We start from the raw sequence: 23832 nt of genomic DNA on the forward strand, positions 1-23832 counted from the left end.
CTAACTGGTACTCACTAAACCCGTTTTCACTGATGGCATAAAACCTACTATTTATAGTTTATCGTATCCAATTTTATTTTATTACCTCTCAAGTGACACCAGGAAATTTAGAGCTTTAAGGGCCTAAAGAAAAAAAAAAGCACTTTTAAAAACTATCTTTTTTAGCTTCTCACTTTCCCCATAATTCGCACACAACTACACTTTTCACAGGGTGTACTGCATTCAGTTCAAATCAGCCAAAACTTCTGATGGCATACTCTTGGTTTAGCAAACTACCAGTGCTATAGGGAATTCTAAAAACTTTTTTTCTTTTTTAAATGTTTGTTTATTTTGGGGGTGGTAGGGGGAAGGGCAGAGAGAGAGAGAGAGAGAGAGAGAGAGGCAGAGAGAATCTGAAGCAGGTTCCACACTGTCAGTGCAGAGCCAAACGCAGGGCTTGAACTCATGAACTGCAAGATCATGACCTGGGCTGAAGTCGGACACTTAACAGACTAAGCCAGCCAGGTGCCCCAAAAACTTTTCTTTTTTTCTAAAGAAATTTATGAGTGAAAAGTCAAACCTGGTGTTTGAAAGTTAAAAAAAAAATAACACAGAAACAATATATAATGCAGTGCTAAAAAAAATTATCTATATTAAATGCCAAACTAACAAGATATTTTATACATTTTTAAAATTAATTAATGTCTTGAAATTATGCTGCTTTTGTGAATTTCTACTATTTACATAGTTTATTAGTCCCTTAAGGAGATATACTCTGTAATGCTAATAGGAATAAAAATGAAAGTAATTTCTTCCATGATGCATAGAATTTTTTAAATTGTCACAAAGCACCGCTGATGTACTTTCTTCCAACAACTTTCTACATTCCAACTCATATTTCCATTTTCCCTCTACCCATCCCCATCTTTCTGATTTGTGGCCATCTTGTCTCCACTTAAGAGAGGAAACATTCTTTTCTTTTTGTTTGGCACAGTCCACATCAGTGGTTTTGGTATTGTTAAAAATGTCCAAATTGTGTAAGTAAGGGAAGAAGTTTAAATGAAATCAAAATATTCTCATATTTACTCTGATAAAAAAATTAAATGCCTAATCTACCCATCATGACATACATATAAAAATGTATAAGCACAAAAGAATGTTTATTTTAAAATCCTCAGAACTGCCTTATAAATAACTATATATATATATTGTAATTATATACAACAGCTACTTATAACTGAAAGACTGTATGCTACACACATATCACTGATTTAGATTTTTGTTGAATGCACAAAAAAACTGAATTAATTCTATGTATTGTTTCATACTATTAATTCACACTGCCATTTCTATACTTTTTAAGAACAGAAAAAGAAGAAACTTCAAAAGTTTATTACATAAATTCATTAAAGTATTTTCAGTAAATACAGTGACATGTAAAGCTTACTTTAGCAATATATACATTATACTTTATATTATTTTGGTTCAAAGTTGAAATAACTAGACCTATATTTTTAAAGAGGATTTTCCTAGATTTTTGTTATAAACACTGTGAAGCAAGTATGTTTTTATAGGTCTTGAGTTCATGCACAATATGTTTCTGGGATCACAGCCCAATAGAAAAACATTGCTATTCACTGGGGAACAATATTTAATGGCAAAAAGAAAAAAAGAAAAAAACCAGAATGGAGAGAATGAGAAAAGAGAATAAACAAAAAGATGATGGACAAATGTAAAAGGTCTATGAGAAATTGGAAAAAATATATTTGGGTCAAAAACATTAACATAGTTTATAATATTTATACTAAAAACATTTGATTTGCTGAAAAAATAATCCTTAAAAACTAAAGCAGTCAACATCACACGTTAAGTATATTAAATGTCATGTAGAATAAGGCTCTATCTCCTATTTTGGCTACATTTGAAAACTTATATTTTCTCCAATCTGAAAGCGGTCTAAAACTAAAGTGGCAATACCTATTAACACGCCTTACTTAGAGAAATTTACTGCAGAAATTCAAACACTCTAATTCTGCCTCAATATTTGTTAATGCGATAGTTTTAATTCAAGATCTTTAAGAAACAAACTATTTGTTCTCAAAAGTTCAGGCATTCATGTACCAGAAAGCAGTAGCTGAATCAAAAAACTCCATAATCTGATATAAATAAAGCTATAAAGCAATGACGTCACCAAAGAAAGAACCTAGTGTGAAAATATTACCTAATGGGTTTCAAAGACATTGAATTATGGATATCTTAAAGAATCCCAATAATACATTAAGTTCCTTGGATCCTCATTTGAAGTGAGAAATCCATTTCCAAGCATATGTGCACAAGTACCTTAGCCTCTTCATGCCTGCTTGCCTGTCCCACAGTCAGAGAAGGCAGGATATTTGGTTAGGCATATGTTTATGAATAAAGACAGGAAAATTCCAACTTTGAAACCAAATATTTTCCTTGTTTAATTCTGGTATCTTATTGGTCCATATGCTGCCTCCTCCTCACAGTATGGTACCCTCCTCACAGTATGCTACCAAAATCTCCTGGATTTTGACTTTCTTTTAAAACATAAGGATTAACATGAAGCAGACAGAATTGAGGAGTGGAAATATTGTATGAGAAAGAAGACCAAAACTGATGATGCTCTACATACATAATGACACACTTGCTGAAGACATTAGGTGCTCCATAAATGCGTACTGAAATGCTGTTTTGTGACATTTGTTGTGATAAATTTATCTCCTTCTCTAATTTAAGAATCTTCATGAGTTAACCACCACCAGTTCAGGGTAATTTAATGTAAAACATCTGGTGGCCCTTTTAAATGCTACAGGATAGCATTTCACAAACTTGCCTGCCTCCACACCAGTGCAGCAGGAGAAAATGAGGTTAACACAGAGAAGCAGAGATGAGTGTCAGGGGAGTCCCCAAATACATCATTTGATCCTATGCATTTAGTCTTGCCCAAGGCCAACCCATTCCTAGATTTTCTTTTTTCTTTCTTTCTTTCTTTCTTTCTTTCTTTCTTTCTTTCTTTCTTTCTTTCTTTCTTTCTTTCTTTCTTTCTTTCTTTCTTCTTTTTTCATTCCTAGATTTTCTACAGACCTCCTGGACATTGCTTTTTTCCTTCTGGCTTAAGCTAGCTGGATTTCAATTTCTGTAATTAACAACCAAGAGAATACTAATATACAGTGCCTGTCCATTAAAAAAAAAAACAAAAAAAACCCCACAAACATTGTTTCTGCCTATATATGTTCATATGCAAATATCAGATCCCCATCAATATTCTATTATAATAGTTGACAATGTGGCTGTGACCATCCAGGAAAATAAATAATAAATTCAAGAAATAATCTTAATCCCTATTAGAGATTCATAATACAAATTATAAAGACTCTTAGAAGTTATCCGGTAAAGAAAGCTCAGTTGAATTCACATTTACAAATCATATTTGAGCACTGAATCCTTTCTTTATGAAGTTCTTATGTCTTTTAGAACTACGAACTGGTAGAACACAGGTTGGGGAATGCTACTTGGAAACATAGCTATGATCCCTGAGATCTAGTATCTAAAGAAAAACTGAAAAAGTATTCCTAACTGCTTTCTAATATATTTATTCTTAGTTTTGGTTTTTTGTTTTTTTTGAAACAAGAAAGGAATTTATTTCAGTGAGGCTAACATTGGTAAGACGATGGACTAGGTTCTCAAAATGCTGGAAATATTTGTAGATTTCTATCACAAAAATGTGGGTCAAAGGTGGGTGGTTACATGAAGGTGGGGCAGCAAAGGTCAGGTTGATCACTGTCTGGGGATCAATCCTGTGGGGTCTTGCTGGTTCAGGGCAATTCTTATTGCTTGAGGGGGAAGTTTCAGTTCTCATCAGGGGATACTTTGCCCCACAGGGTGTTTTTGCCTGAGTTAAGAGATAAAGTGTGCTTTCTAATATATCTAAAATATACCAGGAAAAGATCACAGATCACAGTTTGAATGTAAAAGTAGTTCACCTTCTAGACTGAAACTAACTTACCTGCATTGAAATAAGAATGAAATCAATTAGGCTCCCAATTCCACAAAATCCGACAGTGCAAAACTTTAACAAACCTAGAAAAGAAGATAAATTCATTTAAAACTCGGAAAGTCTTATAACTATTAATTTTTGTTTTCCAACAAACCATTAGGTATACTGTACCACAAACTCTTTATATCAAGAATATAAAATTAACACTTTAAAAAATCAAATCTTCACCTGAAAATATGAGAAAGGTTTAAAGGACTCTCTATATAAAAAAGACACAAAAAATGATTAGTTCACCTAAATAAATATTATAAAGTGAAATAAGAACTCAGTGTATGGATGCCTTGCCTGGGTGGCTCAGTTGGTTAAGCGACTTTGGCTCAGGTCATGGTCTCATGGTCTGTGAGTTCGAGCCCTGCATCAGGCCCTGCACTGACAGTGCAGGGCCTACTTGGGATTCTCTCTCTCTCCCTCTCTCTCTGCCCCTACCTCACTCGCACTTTTTCTCTCTTCCTTCCTCTCAAAATGAATAAATAAGCTCAAAAAAAAAAAAAACAAACAAAAAACAAAAAAAAAACCCTCAGTGTAATCTCACAAAATTTCTTAAGAGAAAAGGTCTAAAGAAATAAATCTTTAAATCTCAGTACACCAGAATTATAGAACATCTTTTAGTCCTAAAACCCTTATTTATTTATTTAGACTTAATACATATGTGATCCAAGTTTTAATACACATTTACAATAGAAAGTTCAAATAAATAAAGAGTATCAAGGCACAGAAAAAATAACCAGGAAAAAACATTAATCTTACAGTTAAATTGCAAAATTTTATTAGCAACGCAATTATCTTTATCCTATACTTAATTATCTTATAATTATCCTATACTTTTTTTCTAAGCATCTCATGATTATTAATTCTATACTCAAAATCAATAATTCTGTGTACTATATACACTTCTGCCTTCAGTCCCAACCTTAGAACTAAGGTACTAAAACAGATAATAACAGAGCATAGAATCTAGGACATATACAACGATATTACACAAAACATGATGATGAAATAGAGGAGGCAGATTGGGGGTGGGGGTGGCATGAGTAATCTCTCTTCTATATTTAAACTTAAATTGCTTTCCAGACATTGCATTTGAGATATAAAAATGGTAGGAAACAAGACTTTTCGTGAAAGGGTAGTTCTAAGTATCAACTACAAATAGATGCCAGCTAAAATCACAAGAGTGGATGAGATCACCTCCTGCACACAATTTGGAAATACACAAATAAGACTGAAATATGTAGGTACATTACATGATTATTTCTCCCTTTTTAGTATTAGACAATTGGACATACGGCAGAATAGTGTTTAAGTACTAAGATAACACATGTTGGAAATAATTTTAAAACTACTAAAATATATAGATTATATAAAATTATGCTTTTAGTTTTCTTCAAAACAGTTGTTATGTTCCGTCTTTGTCTCATGGAAGTCCCATCAAAGGACAGTCTTTTATCTGTTTTATTTACTCTTGTGTCCTTAGTACCTACAGCATTACATCGTATCACAGGGAGGATGTTCAATATTTGTTACATGAATGGATAAATGGTCTCAGCTTTTCTGTTTCCTAAAGACCTCTAACTTTTTAGCCATTATCTTATATAACAACTTCTTAAATTATTTTATTCATTAGTTATGTTTTATTATAGTTGCCCAGGGAACTTGATCCACTGACTTGGTATATTTCATCCATTCACTCATTCATTATATTTCTGAAATGCGTCCCTCTTCATGTAGCATTTTAGGGTAAATTTGGAAATACCATAGAGGTTCCTTTCTTTTAATTTTCTTATAAAAAGATTAATGTCAAGAATGGTCTGAGAAAAGTTTCTCTTTAATTAATTGCTACTCTATGAAGAAAACATAACCATGTCAGATCCTTTACTCTTGTCATGACTTCTTCCAACAATATTCTGTAGCTCTTGTCATTTCTCAGGCGACTTCTTCAGAGCAGTCTTCCTAACCTGCCTGTCTAAAGCTGCATGCTGCTTCCTGCCACATCTCCCTTATTTATTGCCTTCTTGGTGCCAATTAAAAATCTGTAACGGCCTCATTTGTTGGTTTTCATTCATTCTCTTTCTTCTACTGCCATGTAAATTCCTAAAGGCAGAGTCCTTATCGATTCCTTGAACAGTACCTGACAGACAGTAAAAGTCTGATAAATATTTCTTTTATGACTATCAAAAAACTAGAAACAATCTAAATGTTTAACAGGGAGGAACTGCCTCAGAAAATCAAGGTTACACCTAGTAATAGGAGAGAGTATTATGCAGCTGTTTAAAACAATGATGTAAAATATATTTATTGGCAAAGTGATGGGACAACACTCAAAAGAGAGAACGATAATGAGTTCATGAAAATCTTGATATTCTGCTGCTGAATCCCTACTTAAGAGTTCTTCAGAAGAATGAACATGAGAGGTTCCTGTTCAGATAAAGTATTAGATAAGGGAATGATATGTGTGCTTGAAACTTTGGTGAGTGTCACCTACTTCTAAAGTAACACATTTAAAGAAACTATAGAACATGGCAATGCAAGCTGGTACAGCCACTCTGGAAAACAGTATGGGGGTTCCTCAAAAAACTAAAAATAGAACTACACTACGACCCAGCAATTGCACTACTAGGCATTTATCCAAGGGATACAGATGTGCTGTTTTGAAGAGACACATGCACCCCAATGTTTATAGCAGCACTATCAACATTGTGTATGGAAATGTGTGTGTGTAAGCCACATGACATTGTGTGTGCAAGCCAAAGTATGCGAAGAGCCCAAATGTCCATCGATGGATGAATGGATAAAGAAGATGTGGTATATATATACAATGGAGTATTACACAGCAATCAAAAAGAATGAAATCTTACCATTTGCAACTACGTGGATAGAAATGGAGGGTATTATGCTAAGTGAAATTAGTCAGAGAAAGACAAAAATCATATGACTTCACACATATGAGGACTTTAAGAGACAAAACAGATGAACATAAGGGAAGGGGAATGAAAATAATATAAAAACAGGGAGGGGGACAAAACAGAAGAGACTCATAAATATGGAGAACAAACAGAGGGTTACTGGAGGGGGTGTATGAGGGGGGGATGGGCTAAATGGGTGAGGGGCACTAAGAAATCTACTCCTGAAATCATTGTTGCACTCTATGCTAACTAATTTGGATGTAAATTAAAAAAAAAATTTTAATTAAAAAAATAAAAGGATATATGCAAAAAAAAAATAAAGAAACATAGAACAGATCCAATATGATACTTAAGTATTTAAAATATCTGCAAACTAACCTACAGCAACAGAAAGCAGATGAATGTTTGCTTTGTAAAGAGCAGGACAAGAGGGGCCAGAGATTACAAATGGGCATGAGGATGCTCTGGGTAGTGACATATATGGTCATTATCTTGATTATGGGGGATTGTTTCAAAGGTGTACACATATGTCTAACTTATCAAACTGTACTTTTAAGATATGTGCATTTTTAATGTTTATTTGAGAGAGAGAGAGAGTGGGAAGAGGGGCAGAGAGCAAGAGAGAGAGACAAAGACGGGGAGAGAGAGAGAGAGAGAGAGAGAGAGAGAGAGAGAGAGAGAGAATCCCAAGCAGGCTCCATGCTGTCAGTGCAGAGCCTAACATGGGGCTCATTCTTACCTACTGTGAAATCGCGACCTGAGCAAAACCAAGAGTTGGATGCTTAACCAGACGCTTAACTGACTGAGTCAACCAAGGTATGTGCATTTTAATGTATGTCATGTATACCTCAATAAAGCTGCTTTAAAAATTAAGGAACTAAGTTAACTATTAAAAAAATTTTTTTTGAAAGTTTAAAATCATCACAAGGGCACCTGGGTGGCTCAGTCAGTTAAGCATCCAACTTTTAGCTCAGGTCATTATCTTGCGGCTTGTGGGTTTGAGCCCCGTGTTGGGCTCTGTGCTGACAGCTCAGAACCTGGAGCCTGCTTCAGATTCTGTGTCTCCCTCTCTCTGCCCCTCCCCCACTCGTGCTCTGTCTCTCTCTCTCTCTTTCAGAAAAAAACATTAAAAAAAAAATAAAAAGAAAGTTTAAAATCATGACAGTGATTTACATCTTGTTTCACTTCAAATCCAAACCTATAATATTAACTATGGTTCATCTATTTCTGTAAATTTAACACAAGGGTTAAGTTTACTAAAGGAAATTGCTAATACTGCTACTTTAAACTTTAGTTTTCCAAATATAAAAATATTTTATGAAAATAAGATAGGAAGGACACTGAAGGTTAAAAGAGATAATAAGAAAAAGTAAAGACTCAGATTAATACATGACACATGGCAAACATCTGAAATGTTAGCCCAGTCATTACTTCTGTTACCACTACGATTATTATCAATTGAGAAATGTATACAGCATAAATCTACATTTTTTTAAATGTTTATTTATTTTTGAGAGAGAGAGAGAGAGAGAGAGAGAGAGAGAGAGAGAGCGCACGCACGCACGCATGAGTGGGGGAGGGGCAGAGACAGAGGGAGACACAGAATCTGAAACAGGCTCCAGGCTCTGAGCTGTCAGCACAGAGCCCGACATGGGGTTCAAACTCACAGACAGTGAGATTATGACCTGAGCCGAAGTCGGACACAACCAACTGAGCTACCCAGGCGCCCCTATGTTCTTTATAATAGGATCATCTAACCTAGTCTCATATCTTGTAAATTCCTTCTGCCTGTGTTACTACCAAACTACCCAAAGTTCTCTTCCAATGTGCTGTGCACTCATAGTTTTCTCATTCATCTCTGCATTTATATGTGCTGCTCTACTCTCTGCCTTGAGTCGTCCTCTGCACACCTTCTATTCCCAATCATCTAGCTCTAAGAGTTGTTTGAAACCTCTAGAAAGTCTTCTCTAATGCCGCCAGGATGAATTTAATACTATTCCTAGATGCTCCCAGCCCTGCCCTTAACTTTCAGCATAGCACATAGCTCATGGTATGACTTATTATATATTATTTATCTGTCTTCTCCTATCCTTTCGTGAGCAACTGGAAATCAGTGCTGTGTCATTCCCATGCCTAGTCAATGTGATTACTGAAAGAACAAACTATATCAATAGAAAATTATCTTATTTGCAACCAAACGCTGATCAGAACACAAAGTAGCATATATTCTAAACAGCAGTTATCAAAATCAATACAAACCATTATTCTTGTAGGTTTCATTATTTTGAGCATAATACCAGTTTTTTAAAAAGTGAGGTATCTGTGAACTACCAAAACTTGATTGCCTTTTTTCCCCCAAATAAAAAAAGTGTTAGGTCTCTTTGTGCAGACCTTATTTACTAATTTCTTATTGTGAAAAGGAGTATCAATTTTAGATTTTAAAAACTATTTTAAAATTCCAAATAAAAGTGTTTCTAATCAAGAAGGATCCATTTTTATCCTGAACCATTACCATTATATTCTTTCAAAAAGATTATGCTGACAGATTATATTCATAAAGCTCATGTTGAGTGTATTTTATTTATACTTTAGTAACCCAAATATTATATTTTAAAAACATGAATGCAATAAAAGGATTTGGGTATAAAATAAAAAGAACAGAAATTAATTTTGAGTATTTAAGAACATTTTTGGTATTTTTTCTTTTACTACGGGTTGAGTCTTGCAAACACTGCTCTCTGCATAACTGTTTTAGAGAATGCAGATTATTTTGTATTTGCTGTTTCGTAGTTGCTATTTGCCAAACCACAGGTGTTCTATAATGATTTGGTAATTAGCTGTCATTATTCTTTTTGTGTCTGTACCTATAAAGGAGAGTTTTCAAATCTTAGAACAATCTAACCTACAAATCCCTTTATTTGTCCTATGATCTGTGGATATTATATACTAGTCCAGACTGGTAACTTCAAATTAAAAAAAAAAAAAAAAAAGGAATAATTAAGCAAAGATTTTTAAGATTTGGGCTTAAAGACACTTTGTTATTCTCATAATAAGAAAACATTTACATTTTAAAAGGAATACCACTGTGAAAAGAGTATCTCTCCTGTTAACTGCTTCAAAAGAGCTATTATCTTTGAGAATCCATAACAGTTTAATGCTACAGATGGGCAAAACAAAATATGCTAGTTATTCCCTATAAAAAAATGACAGATGTTACAGTTAAGAATACAAAGACAGATGGGGCACCTGGGTGGCTCAGTCGGTTAGGTATCTGACTTTGGCACAGGTCATGTTTTCGCGGTCCGTGCGTTCGAGCCCTGCATCAGGCTCTGTGCTGATAGCCTGGAGCCTGGAGCCTGCTTTGAATTCTGTCTCCCTCTCTCTGTCCCTCCCCTGCTCACACCCTCTCTCTCTCAAAATAAATCAACATTAAAAACAATTAAGAATACAAAGACAGAATGCTATTAGAAAAATAAGATTTCAGGGTGCCTGGGTGGCTCAGTCGGTTGAGCATCTGACTTTTGATTTTGGCTAAGGTTATGATCCCAGGATTGTGGGATCAAGACCGGCCCAGCATTGAGCTCTGAGTTGAGTGTGGAGTCTGCTTAAGATTTTCTCTCTCTCTTCCTCTGCCTCTCTGTGTTCCTGCTCTCTCTCTTTCTAAGATAAAAATAAATAAATAAATAAATAAAAATAAAAACTAAGGTTTCATTATAAAAAAAAAAAAGTTTCCAGCTAATGTAGCACTGGTATACTGAGGAATAAATCAATTAAAGATAATAAAGCTATACATAAAGTTAGTCATGAGCTAAAAAGGAATTTGAAATATCTGAAAATTTTCCTTAAATGAATTTTTAGATCTTATGAAATTTTACTCAAGCTCACCCCCACAACAAATTTCCCTTGTCTATTCCTGAAGTAAAATTTATATAATGAAGTATCACATTTAACACTAAATTACTTAGTAAAAGCAGATTTCATATTGCATGATTTACATTATTTATTCTGTCTTATAAAATTCCAATGATTGGGGCACCTGGGTGGCTCAGTCGGTTGAGCGTCCGACTTCAGCTCAGGTCATAATCTCACAGCTTGTGAGTTCGAGCCCCGCGTCAGGCTCTGTGCTGACAACTCAGAGCCTGGAGCCTTTTCAGATTCTGTGTCTTTCTCTCTCTCTGTCTGCCCCTCCCCCACTCACACTCTGTCTCTCTCGGTCTCTCAAAAATAAGTAAACATTAAATTAAAAAAATAAAAAATAAAATAAAATAAAATAAAATTCCAATAATCATAAATGGTATTGAGGAAGTATTTTAAAAAGCTACCACTGCTTTTTATAACCATGAAGATTAAACAAGATTATACGAAAAATATAATTTTAGACTTTATAACTATTTTCAATGTCAGTCAACATACTATACAGTTAAGAATTTTTTTAATGGTAATCATTTTATTCAAAAATACCCAAAATCTTTAACCCTGGATTCTTAGTAAAAATTTAAATTTAAAAACATTTAATATTTTAAAATTCAAAAACATTATTACTTTACATATTAGATTAGTTGATAAAACATATCAAAATCCTTAACATTAAGACAGATTAAATGCAAGTAAGATACAATAAAAATGTTTGAATGCTTACAGAGATAAGAGGATTTTCAGTTAAAGATCATGAATTTGATATGCCCACTTAGCTCCTCTCCAAGATCCCACTAAAAGATGGTAAGGAATTTTTAAAGTCCAAAAACCCAATAGAATAAAGAAAATAAAAGATAAGACAATAACAACAAAAACTCAGAAGCTAAAAAGCAGATGAATAAGAAGTGACAGACAACAATCTTGAGAAAGTTCTATCTTAAGCCAATAGTCAAAATATTTGTTGAACTAATAAGCACACAAAAATTGTTGTGATAATAAAGTAAGTTATTTAAAGATTTAAAAAAAACCTTTTACGCTGAAGCATAACATCGAATGTTAAAAATTACACTCGCAGGGTGCCTAGATGGCTCAGTCGGTTGAACATCTGGCTCTTGATTTCAGCTCAGGTCATGATCCCAGGGTTGTGGGACAGAGCCCTGCATCAGGCTCTGTGCTGACAGTGTGAAGTTGGCTTAGAATTCTCTCTCTCTTTCTCTCTGCCCCTCCTCTGCTCACTCTCTCTCTCTCTCTCAAAAACAAAGTAAGTTAAATAAAAATTACACCTGCAAGTTTATGGAATCTCAGCCTCCAATGGAAAGGTTCTCTTTGACTGACCTAATAATAGATTGGAAGAGCAGTAGCCAGAGAAAGGCAGCTCCTGGCAGGAAACTAATATTCACTATACAGAGCTTTATACGGAGGTTTACCTAGAATTTTCCTTTGCAGGAAGAAAAATTCACAATATACATACCAACATATTATTATGTGCTGCAGTAAGAAAAAAACATTAACTTACACATATGACATGACAGCTCATCCAACACACATCACAAAAAACCAAAAAGTCACTCGTTAGGCCAAATATTTAAAATTTAAAATAGACTTCGAAATCATCACAGAATAAACTGTTGTAAAGAACAGTGTTTCTCCTTCCCTCCTAACTTTTTAAAAACTTTCTGAAAGTTAGAAATCTTTACAAAATATATGTATATAATTCTGTCTTTTTAAAAAAGTTTTTTTTGAAAGTTTATTTATTTTGAGACAGAGAGTGAGTGGGGGAGGACCAGAGAGAGAGGGAAAGAGAGAATCCCAAGCATGCTCTGTGCTGTCAGCACAGAGTCCAATGCAGGGCTTGAACTCACCGTGAGATCATGACCTGAGCCGAAACCAAGAGATGCTTAATTGACTGAACCACCCACGTAGTCCTATACAATTTCATCTTCTTAAAGACAACATAGAAGACAGGCACATGGGTGGCTCAGTTGGTTAAGTGTCCAACTCTTGGTTTCAGCTCAGGTCATGATCTCACAGTTGGTGAGATTGAGCCCTGTGTTGCCCCACATTGGGCTCTGTGTTGACAACATGGAGCCTGCTTGGGATTCTCTCTCTCCCTCTCCTCTGCTCATGCTTGCACATGCACTCTCTCTCTCTCAAAAATAAATAAAAAAATATTTAAAACTTTTTTTTTTTTTTTTAAAGAAAACATAGAAGGAAATACAAGGAGGGGGCACCCGGGTGTCTCAGTCAGCTAAGCACCTAACTTTGGCTCAGGTCATGACCTCCCAGTTCATGAGTTCGAGCCCTGCATGAGGCTCTCTGCTGTCAGCATACTGCCTGCTTCAGATCCTCTGTCCCCTTCTCTCTCTGCCCCTCTCTAGCTCGTCCTCTCTCTCTCTCAAAATAAATAAACTTAAAAAAAAAAAGCAAAGAAAATACAAGGATAAAGGCAGAAGGCTTCAGGTGTATTCTTACCATCACCATATCATTTTACTTTCTCACTATGAATCTAGTTTCTCTGTCCAACTACCCATCCTTCCTTTTGTCCATCCATCTGTCCATCCATCATCTAAAAAGAAAGTTAGGCTAAAGGGTTGTTATTTTAACAACTCTGAGGCCTTCTATGAAGATTATATGATTTTATATGGTCTTAGCCAACGAGAACTGTGATCTTCATCATTATTCCCAGAGCACGCACTTACTTAACAGGTAGTGAATGTTGAATAAATGTCTACTAACTGGACAAATTTGTCCAGCTCCAAGTAAGGCTATCAGAAACATACTTCCCACTAACACCACAGTAAAGATTCCTCTTTGATCTCTGGTGGGTAGCAACATGGAAAGAATAAGATTAGCCTTGCTAGCTGGAAAGTAGAGCATTCAGAAACTTTAAATTTTTCTCAGTACAGGGCTAATAAAGAATCAGAGTACTACAGTAAATAAAGTATGATCTCTTGGGCCAGAAAATTTAGGTTCAAATTCAGGTCACTAGCTGAGCGTCCTTGGGTAAATCTCTTAATCTCATGACAATTTCCCTATCCATAAAACAAGGACAATAACAACAAATGTGTCACAGAATAAAGCAAGACCTCTAGAGTGAGTAAATCCCTTAACCTCTCTGGTGACAATTTCCCTACCTGGTAAAGAAGATTTAAAGAGGTTGATAAAGTCTGAGAGCTGTAAGGTTTAAATAAGGGTAGGTATATAAAAGTATTGTTCAAACAAAAGCTATCATCAAATGTATACAGTTTGCATAAGCATTAGTAACTAGGGTAAATGCGAAGATTACAGCTATAAGGAACATATAAGGGGGATGCTAAGGGTACTAAAAGTCAGGTTCTACACCAGCTCATGCCGGTAGCTGGAGTTGCAATCCCAACGTCTCCTGAAAAGAAGTAGTTTCTATTCTCAAGGGAACACTGACAGAGGTTCAGGTAGAAGGCAAATATTTTTAGAGGGATAGAAGGGATATGCATTTACTCATAAAAGATTTATTAAATGTCTACCATGTTGCCCAGTACTAGCAATGACAGGAAGTACCTATACTATTCTGTGTGTTTTCAAAAAGATGAAAATACAGGAGAGGTCAATATTTCTTACCCAAGCTGAATTGTAGAGCTAGCTCTATATTCACAGAAGAACATTAACTATTCAACTTCAGTTAGTTGGAACTTGTAACTATTAATAGTATGCAGAGATTTAATCTATAAGAATAGGTACATTTACCTACCATACAGGTTTCACAAGGATTTTTTTTTTTTTTTTTTTTTTTTTGATGAAACATACTCACCCAAGGCAGGGTATCCAAGGTAAAACCGATCGGCTCCCAACCATCCAAGAAAAAGAGATAGTGCAACTGCCACTTTGTATGAATAGCCATTTCTGTACAAAATTAGAACCTGAGTGTTATATACATGCATTCTCAACATGTAGACATTTCAGGAAGTAAAAATATTAATTAATACTTATTTGTTAATTTGTTCATCCATTCATTCATTTACTTAATGCCTTTTGGGTGGTTACTGCATGCCAGGCATTATGCTGGGCTATTGGGATATACTGACAAACAAAAGAAACAAAGATCCTTGCCCCTAAAGAGCTTTCAATCTACAGGCAGCAAGCAGTAAAAATAAATGTATTTTAAAAGTAAACCATATATTATGTTAGAAAGTCATAAATGCTATGGAAAAAAGAAGTGGAGCAGGGCATTTAGGGAATTCAGAATGCCAGGGATACAGACAAGGGTGATATAAGATATAAACAGGGTAATAAGAGTAGGCGTCATTGAGAAGGGGGCATATGCACAAAGACCTGAGGGAAGTCAGTGAGTTAGTGAGCCACACACCTGGAAGGGAAGAGAGCCCCAGGCAAAAGTAACCACTGTGGCAAGGACAGCATACCTGACATGTTTTGAAGACTATAAAGGAGGCCAGTATAGTAGGAACAGAATTAGAGAACAGAAGAGTAGGAGCTGAGGTCAGAGGGATAACAAGGGGCAAAAACGGCAAATCATGTATCGCCCTGAATATCATTGTAAAGACTTTGGTTTTTACTTTGAAAGATATGGGAAGCTACTATAGCATGTTAAGTAAACATGTGGTATGATCTGATTTTGATTTTACAATAATTACTCTAGCTGCTGTGCTGAAAACTGACTGTAGGGGAGTACTTGTGAGTTACTGTCACAATAACATTGTATAACAAACCACCCTAAATCTCTGTGGCTTACAACAAGGAATTGTTCTCATACTTGTAGACTGCAGCTGGCTGTGGTTCAGCTGATGTAGAGTGGGTTCAGCCAGGAGATGTTGCTTCAGGCTAAAGTTTGGCTCAGTTTAAATCCAGGCTAGTTCAAATCAGTTCAAATTAGTTCCTCTTAAGTTTTTCTAGGGCCCAGGCTGAAGGTATAGCATTTACTTGGGGCAAGTTCTCTTCAGAGCATGTCACCAAGGTTCAAGAGGAAAGCAAAAACTCACAAGCACATTTAAGCCTCTGCTTGTTTCATACTGGCTAGCATTACACAGGCCAAATACAATCACAGGGTCAAGCCCCAAATCAATAGAGTGGAAAGTATACATTGCCCAGTTAATAGTGATTGAGAGGGATGAATTTGCTGAACAAATTCCAACTACCACAGAGACAAAGGGCTCTGAAGGCTCTTGCTGTAATCCAGATCAAAATTAATAGTGGCTTGACCTGGAGTAATAGCAAAAGAAACACTGAGAAGTGATCAGATTTTGGATATATTCTGAAGTACAATATCCGGATTTCCTGATGTATTCAATTTGGGTTATGAAAGAAGAAAGGAGTAAGAATAAAGCTAAAGATTTTGTCCTAAGTAACTAGAGGGATAAAACAAGCATTAACTGAGTTGAGTAAGGCTGAGGGAAGACTACACCTTGGAAGGATGTTCAGGATTTCATTGTTGGGCATGTGAGTTTGAGATGTTTCTCAGACATCCAAGTTGAGTTGTCCAAAAGACAGTCAGATTTACAAGTCTAGAGTTAGAAAAAGAAGTCTGAGCTGGAGATATAAATTAGGGAGTTACAAGCATATACCAAGTATTTAAAACCAGGATATTGCCATGTAAGAAAAGATAGACAAAAAAAAAAAAAAAAAAAGATTCACAGAATGGGCCCTGATATACTCCAATATTAAGAGACCAAGAAGAGAAAAAGCTGGAAAGGAGACTGAGAAAGAAAGAGCTAACATTGAGGAAGAAGTTAAACTAGAAGAGTGTGATATCTTGGAAGTCAAGCGAAGACAGTACTGTGTATTAAGGAGAACAGAGTGATAATTGTGCCAAACGTGACTGATGGATCACATAAGTAATGGCTGAGAATTTACCACCAAATTTAGTCAAGAGAAGTTAAGCAAGGACAATTTTGGTGATGTGACCTCAGCAAGGACAATTTTGGTGATGTGGTAGAGGAAAAAGACCAAACAAAGCAGGCTGAAGAAAGCCTGGAACGAAAAAAATTGAAGTACAGGAGTATTAGACAACTCTTTGAAGGAGATTTGCTGCAAAAAAGAAATAAACAGAGAAGTAGCTGGAGTTATCACTTTAATATCAAATCTGATTATGTCCATTTCCTGCTTAGAATCCTATATTTTTTGCATTTCACTCACAATTAGGACATTTTGAGGAAGATGGGGGATGATAGATGGCCCAAAGATCCTGTTCTTATAAGGATGTCAGATTTTATGCTGAGGGCAGTGGTTGTCCTATCTACACTGGAATGGGGCACCAGACCAGAAGTAGAGAAATAAATTAGTCGGCTTTTAAGAAACTCAAGCCATAACCTACTAGGCATTAGCACTAGAAGAGTAATGTAAACAAAATTGGGAAATACTAAGAAGGCAGAAGCAACCGTGCTAAATGTGGGAAATGAGGGAAAAGGAGAAGTCAAGAATGACTCCAAAGTTTCAGCTTAAGAAACGGAGTAGAACATGGGCCATACACTAAGACAAAGGAGGAAATGATCTGAAGGAAAAGGTGATAGATTCAGTTTGGGACTTTAATACACATAAAGATGGTGAGAGAAGCCAAAGAGGGGAATGAATGACAAAGAGAATAGGACCAAGGATATAATCTTGGGGATATCAAGATTTACAGAAAAAAGAAGAGGAATCAAAGGGAATAGAAGAGTGCTTTATACAAAAGTCAAGGAAAGAAAATATTTTAAGAGAAGGGAATGCCAAATGCTGTAGAAAGATTAAGATATGGATTATAAAGATCTATTTGATATAGCAGCAAATTTCAGCATGGCCAAAAGCTTAGACAGAAAAACTGTCTTTACATTAGACAGAAAAACTCATAAAAGGGAAGTATTGTAGGAACATACCTTTCAAAAAGCTTGGCTAGAAAGGGGAATGAAATTGGAAACACAATGATCTATATATTAAACCATCCTAAAGAATAATCTGAAAATGGGTGGTGTAGCAGACATTGTCTAATTATTCTGAAACACTGCTCTTATGGTCACAGATGTATAGCTAAGCTATATATTCTAGCCCACCTTGAACTTAAGTGCAGTCATAACTGAGTTTTGCCCAGTGTAATGAGGACACAAGTGATGTGTGCCATTTCTAGATCTGGCCCATAAAATACTCCTATACGGGGTTGCTTTTCCTCTTTCCCCCTTGCTGGCTGAATGGAAAGGACTGTGAGGACTAGAGGAAGCAAAGCCACAAGATGAAAGGAGCAAGGCTCCGGCATGGCTGCATAGAACAACAATCACTCCCCTTACCTCATCCAGACCTCCAAGCCAACACCATTTGGACCATGATGTAAATGGGAAATAACTTTTATTGCGTTAAGCCACTGAAATTCTAAAGACATCTGTTACAGCAGTTAGCCTGCTCCAGCTAAAATAGCTGGCCAGTATAAATAGGTGTGTGGCTTGGTAATCCATCAGACATGGTTGCTAGACTTTAGTTGCTGGAGAATACATTATAGAACGACTGTATCTGCAATATTAAGATAGGAGTTTTAATCAACTATCAATATTATATACAGGAGTAGAAGGAAAGTATGTAAACTGGAAAAGGAACACTCAATGAGTAAGAATTTGTCAGTGAGCATTCAATAGCTGACCAGGAGCTGGATCTTTGGTAGGCATGTACTGAATATCCTGATATAGAAAAATGACTTATGAGTTGATCTTAATTTTGTGACTTATCATTAAAATTACCCATCAATTTAACTCCCCTTGTTCTGATTCAATGCTCATTAAGTGAATTCTATTTTGGAACTGCAGATTTTACTATAGGAGGGGAATAAGTTGGCCAGTATACTTGCGAGTATCTGGTTTCCTTGATAATTACATTTCTTCTTATCACTGACATCACTGTTTTGTAAGCATGACTAGTATAGCTCAGTTGCACTGAGCCTAATCTACCCAGAGACACTGAAAATAAATCAGAATTAATTTGGAAATTGATTAACAGACCATTGTGGTGTTACCATAACAGGTAATATAAACTTCCACATCCAACCTGAGTGGTTAACTGTTCTCAATAGATGATTTTCTTAGTTGTTATACTATAATCTATGATATCTTGGACCAACGCTTAATAAATTGTCATTTGGATTTTTTATGGTACAAATATCAATCTATAAATTCAAAACTTGGCTAAACCATATCTAAGTACTTGTGAAGTAAATCCTTTTAGCAATTTTTACTTTACTAATGAGCATTCTTTAAACTCAAAAAAGTTTAAGTGATTCACTTAGGATTACACGGCAAGATAGAATCTAAAGCCCCTCATTAACTCAGTGAAATAGGGTCAAAAATAAGACTCTACTATAATTTCTAGGAATTCTAATAGAACTGGTAGAAATAGCCAAACAGTAAGAAAGAAAGAAAAGAAAGAAAGAAAAGGAAAGAAAGAAATAACAGTGGTTATTCCTTGATACAACTGCAAATAGGTGCCATCAAATAAAACAATGTACAGTTCAAAGGTAAAAATATAGCGCCACCAATTAAATAAAAATGGGTGAAACTAAACCATGTTTTTAGTACAAAGCAGAACTAGAAGAATACAATGTTAGCTTTACCAAAGCAAAAATAAAAGGCAAACTTAAAAGTCCTTTAAACAAAGAACACTCTTGGGGCGCCTGGGTGGCTCAGTCGGTTAAGCATCCGACTTTAGCTCAGGTCATGATTTCATGACTCATGCAGTCAAGCCCCACATCAGGCTCTGTGCTGACAGCTCAGAGCCTGAAGCCTGCTTTGGATTCTGTGTCTCTCTCCTTCTCTGCACTCCCCACCCTCCACCAGCCACTTGTGCTGTCTCTCTCTCTCTCTCAAAAATAAAAACATTTAAAGAAATTTTTAAAAACAAATAAAGAACACTCTTAACAAAATAAAAGCCATTTGTCTTAATGTCCCAAACTTTTGAATGCTGTTTAACCATTCCTCATCCATACCTATTACCAAGAATGAAACAAAATTTCAAAATGCCCTTGAAATGCAAATGATTGATAATTAACATTCTTTTACTATTACAGGTACACGATCCCTTATTTGCACTCTAGAAACCCCCCAAATTTTAAAAACAGAATTTTTCATAACTCATTTAGTGGCATAAACTGACCGAAATAACAGGGCATGAGGCTATTCACAGTCTTTATTTATTCCACATAGTGAACTACTGTGCTTTACTTGGTGGTCAATTGTATTTATATAACAAAATACACTCAAAATAGAGGTTTTCTGACATAGACATAAAAGTTATATTAGTGTTGGATTTTCCCCACAAATTGCTCTTTATCTCTTTACACCATGCAGTCAAGATACAACACAGGCAAGTAATCTGAACATTTAGCTTCAGTAATGGACTTACACATTTCGGCAAGATATAGGCTTGAGAAAACCAACTTCGTTCCCAGTAAAATGTGTTTCATTGCCACTGAAATCCTTACAAGTTATGTTGGGTGCTGGAAAACAAGGAACTAAAAGGCAGAAAAAAAAGCAAGAAACCACTGTGTTTTTCTCTGCAGGAAAGGTATGTAATTATGCTTAAGACTAGCAAAAAAACACAAGAAAATATAAAATTATAACAAACCACATCCCAATACAATATCTGACATGAGACTTTAGATAGGAATATCTAAATGTATATATACATGTACAAGATAAAGGATAATATGATACAGTGGTCTTAACACAAACATGTAAGAATTGTCACATCGGGTTAGATGCATGACCCATCTACTTTAATCTCTCACCTCTGACAAAGGTGACAAGAATTGCACAGTATTATTGCCTTTTACTTTATCTGTAGGGTAAAGAATACTTCTCAAATTTTTGTTAGTAACTCATTGGGTAATTCATTAAATTTAATATGATCTGATTTTGTATTTCCAGTTTATATCAACTCTTGTAGAAGACAGTTTTCATAAACTAAGATTATTTTCATTTATTCTAAATAGACTATTTATTCTATTTTTTAAAATTAATTTGTTTATTAAGTAATCTCTATGCCCAATGTGGGGCTTGAACTCATAACCCCAAGATCAAGAGTTGCATGCTCTGAGGCGCTTGGTGGCTCAGTTGGCTAAGTGTCTGACTCTATTTATTTTTTTAATTTTTGAAAGAGAGACAGAGTGCAAGCAGGGGAGAGACAGAGAGAGAGAAAGACAATAGAATCTGAAGCAGGGTCCAGGATCTGAGCTGTCAACACAGAGCCCGATGCAGGGCTTAAACCCACAAAAAATGAGGTCATGACCTGAGCTGAAGTTGGATGCTTAACTGACTGAGGCCCCAGGCTCTTGACTCTTGTCTGACTCTTGATTTCAGCTCAGGTCATGATCCCAGGGTCATGGGATCGAGCCCTGGGTGAAGCTCTGCACTGAGCATGGAGCCTGCTTGAGATTCTCTCTGTCTCTCTCTGTCTCTCTGTCTCTCTCTCTGCCCCTCTCCCCTGCTTATGTGGTCTCTCTCTCTCTAAAAAATAAAAGAGTTGCATGCTCTATGGACTGAGCCAGGTAGGTGCCCCCCTGGGTTATTTTAAATGTATTTGTTTCTCTATTCCCTCCAGGAATTGATGTAATATACCACTTCAGCATTTAACATTTTTGATCTTTACTTATACCCCAGATGACATAATAAGAGGAAGTAATACTTACAGAGCTTACTATGTGCTAGGCAGACACTGTCCTGAAACCTTTATAGCCTCATTGTGTAAAGAGCAAGAACTTTGGGATGTGAATAACCTATCTGTGCATTGCCTCTTTCAGAACCTTGGGTTCCTGGTAGATAAAAATAGCACCAAGATCATCTATGTCATAGGACTATTGTGGGGACTAAATATGATATAAAGTACCTAGTACAAAGCACAACATAGTGTAGTTATTTGCTAAATGTTAGTGCCTTTTCCACCTTCACCATTCCTGATTAAAAGGTACTAAGGTTTTTAGGCTAGTTTCAGTAATTGCTTATCTCTATGTTTAGGATCAATAATTACACTTTTTGTTTTTGTTTTTGTTTTTTCAGAAAATGAAAATCGAATTGTATAATAGTCTAAAAGAGACCCTAGAGTTTTATCATGAGAGGAAAATGGTATTCATTTTCTGTCTACATTATAATTATCTTATGATTTCCAACAAATCATTGTCCTTTTTCAGGCCAGAGTAGTACACTGAGAAAATGACGTTAGAAAAAAATGTATAATGACTTTGCACACTTTTGTTGGGCTATTGAAAGTTCAAACTATGTCACCCATAAACTTAATTTATTTAATGTATTCAAATTTCTAAAACAAGGTCTTAACACTAAAAGCCACAGATTCAGTATAACTGAGAACCATTTAAACAAGCAAAAAAAGTAATAAAATGAAGGGAAGAGTTGAGAGTGAAGAAATAATATACAGCTGACTCTTGAAAAACACTGATTTGAACTGCACAGGTATACTTATATGTGGATTTTGTTTTCAATAAATACAGTACTGTAAAATATATTTTCCTTATGATACTCTTTTTTTATTAAAATGTAGTTTAATGTTTATTTATTCTTAAGAGAGAGAGAGAACACAAGCAGAGGAGGGGCAGATAGAAAGGGAGACATAGAATCTGAAGCAGGCTCCAGGCTCCAAGCTGTCACCATGGAGCTGATGTGGGGCTTGAACTCATGAACTGCAAGATCATGACCTCAGCCCAAGTCGGATACTTAACTGACTGAGCCACCCAGGCACCCCTCCTTATAATATTTTTAATAACAGTCTTTTCTCTAGCTTACTTTATGTAAGAATACAGTATAGAATAATACAATATACAAAGTGTGTGTTAATCTACTGTTATTGATAAATCTTCCAGTCAACAGTAGGCTATTAGTAGTTAAGTTTTGGAGGAATCAAAAGTCACAGATTTTTTATTGCACAGGGGTCAGCTCCCCTAACCCTTGCACCGTTCAAGGGTCAACTTTACTAGGAAACAAGAAAGAGAAGACATTGTAATTGGGCCACAAATTTGGGTCAGAGCTTCTTGGCAGTTAAGACAAAAAGCTTTATAGAGCTCTTGTGATATAATTGAAAGAAAGCATTCCAATTCACCTCTGAGCAACCGTGGGAACTTGGTTTGTTTGGTTCATGATCCAAGGGAAACACAGAGAAAGTCCTCAATAAGAACTTGTACAAAACAGGAGTGCCTGGATGGCTCAGTTGGTTGAGCATCTGACTCTCAATTTCAGCTCAGATCATGATCTCATGGTTCACAAGTTTGAGCCCCACTTTGGGCTGACAGTGCAGAACCTGCCTTGGATCCTCTGTTTCCCTCTCTCTTTGCCCCTCCTCTGTTTGCTCTCTCTCTCTCTCAAGATAAATAAATAAAATTTTTTTTTTAAAAAAAGAACTTTTACAAAACATAGAGGCTTTCCACACAGCCATTTCTTGACTTCAGATATAAGCAAGGACTTCTAATTTACAGAGATGGGGCAAAAGTTAACAGACAATTTATACATAGCTGTTTGGATATATGCCTTGATACTGGGATAAAATGTATTGACTTTAGTGAATAAATTATTATCAATACCCTTAGGTGATATCTCTTGAAAATCTGTCATATTAGGTCATGTCTAGAGCTATATCTCAAAATTGAGATTAGCAGAGGCACCTGGATGGCTCAGTCGGTTAAGTGTCAACCCTTGACTTTGGCTCAGGTCATGATCTCACGATTCATGGGTTCAAGCCCTGTGTCGGGCTCTGTGCTGCCAGCTCAGAGCCTGGAGCCTGCTTCAGATTCTGTGTCTCCCTCTCTCTGTGCCCCTCCCCCATTCTCTTCACACACTCTCTCTCTCTCAAAATAAATAGGCTTTAAAAAAATTGAGATGAGCAAATGTCTGAAATGCTAATATATATTCTACATTACTGACTGAAAGGAGATCATTATACTCTATTTCAATGACCAAGAGCAATTTTGCTCCCCAGGGGACATTTGCCAATATCTGAAGACACTTTTGGTTG

At 35.8% G+C, this 23832-nt stretch overlaps 1 protein-coding gene across 14 annotated transcripts in view; it reads right to left on the reverse strand.

The window, feature by feature from the left end:
- TM2D1 (TM2 domain containing 1) overlaps positions 1-23832 on the reverse strand; it is a 129178-nt gene that overhangs the window by 92402 nt on the left and 12944 nt on the right. For 8 of the 14 annotated variants that reach the window (XM_045035935.1, XM_045035936.1, XM_045035934.1 and 5 more), the window contains exons 3-5: positions 20218-20326; positions 14660-14751; positions 4007-4080 (exon numbers count right to left, since the gene is read on the reverse strand). In XM_045035935.1, the coding sequence (XP_044891870.1) occupies positions 4007-4080; positions 14660-14751; positions 20218-20326 (275 nt within the window). Of the gene's footprint in view, positions 1-85; positions 124-4006; positions 4081-14659; positions 14752-20217; positions 20327-23832 lie in introns of all 14 variants that reach the window. The other 6 variants (XR_006584348.1, XR_006584347.1, XR_006584349.1 and 3 more) reach the window with 1 other exon arrangement.

Source organism: Felis catus, chromosome C1 (genome assembly GCF_018350175.1).
Source record: "Felis catus isolate Fca126 chromosome C1, F.catus_Fca126_mat1.0, whole genome shotgun sequence".
Classification (NCBI taxonomy): Eukaryota; Metazoa; Chordata; class Mammalia; order Carnivora; family Felidae; genus Felis; species Felis catus.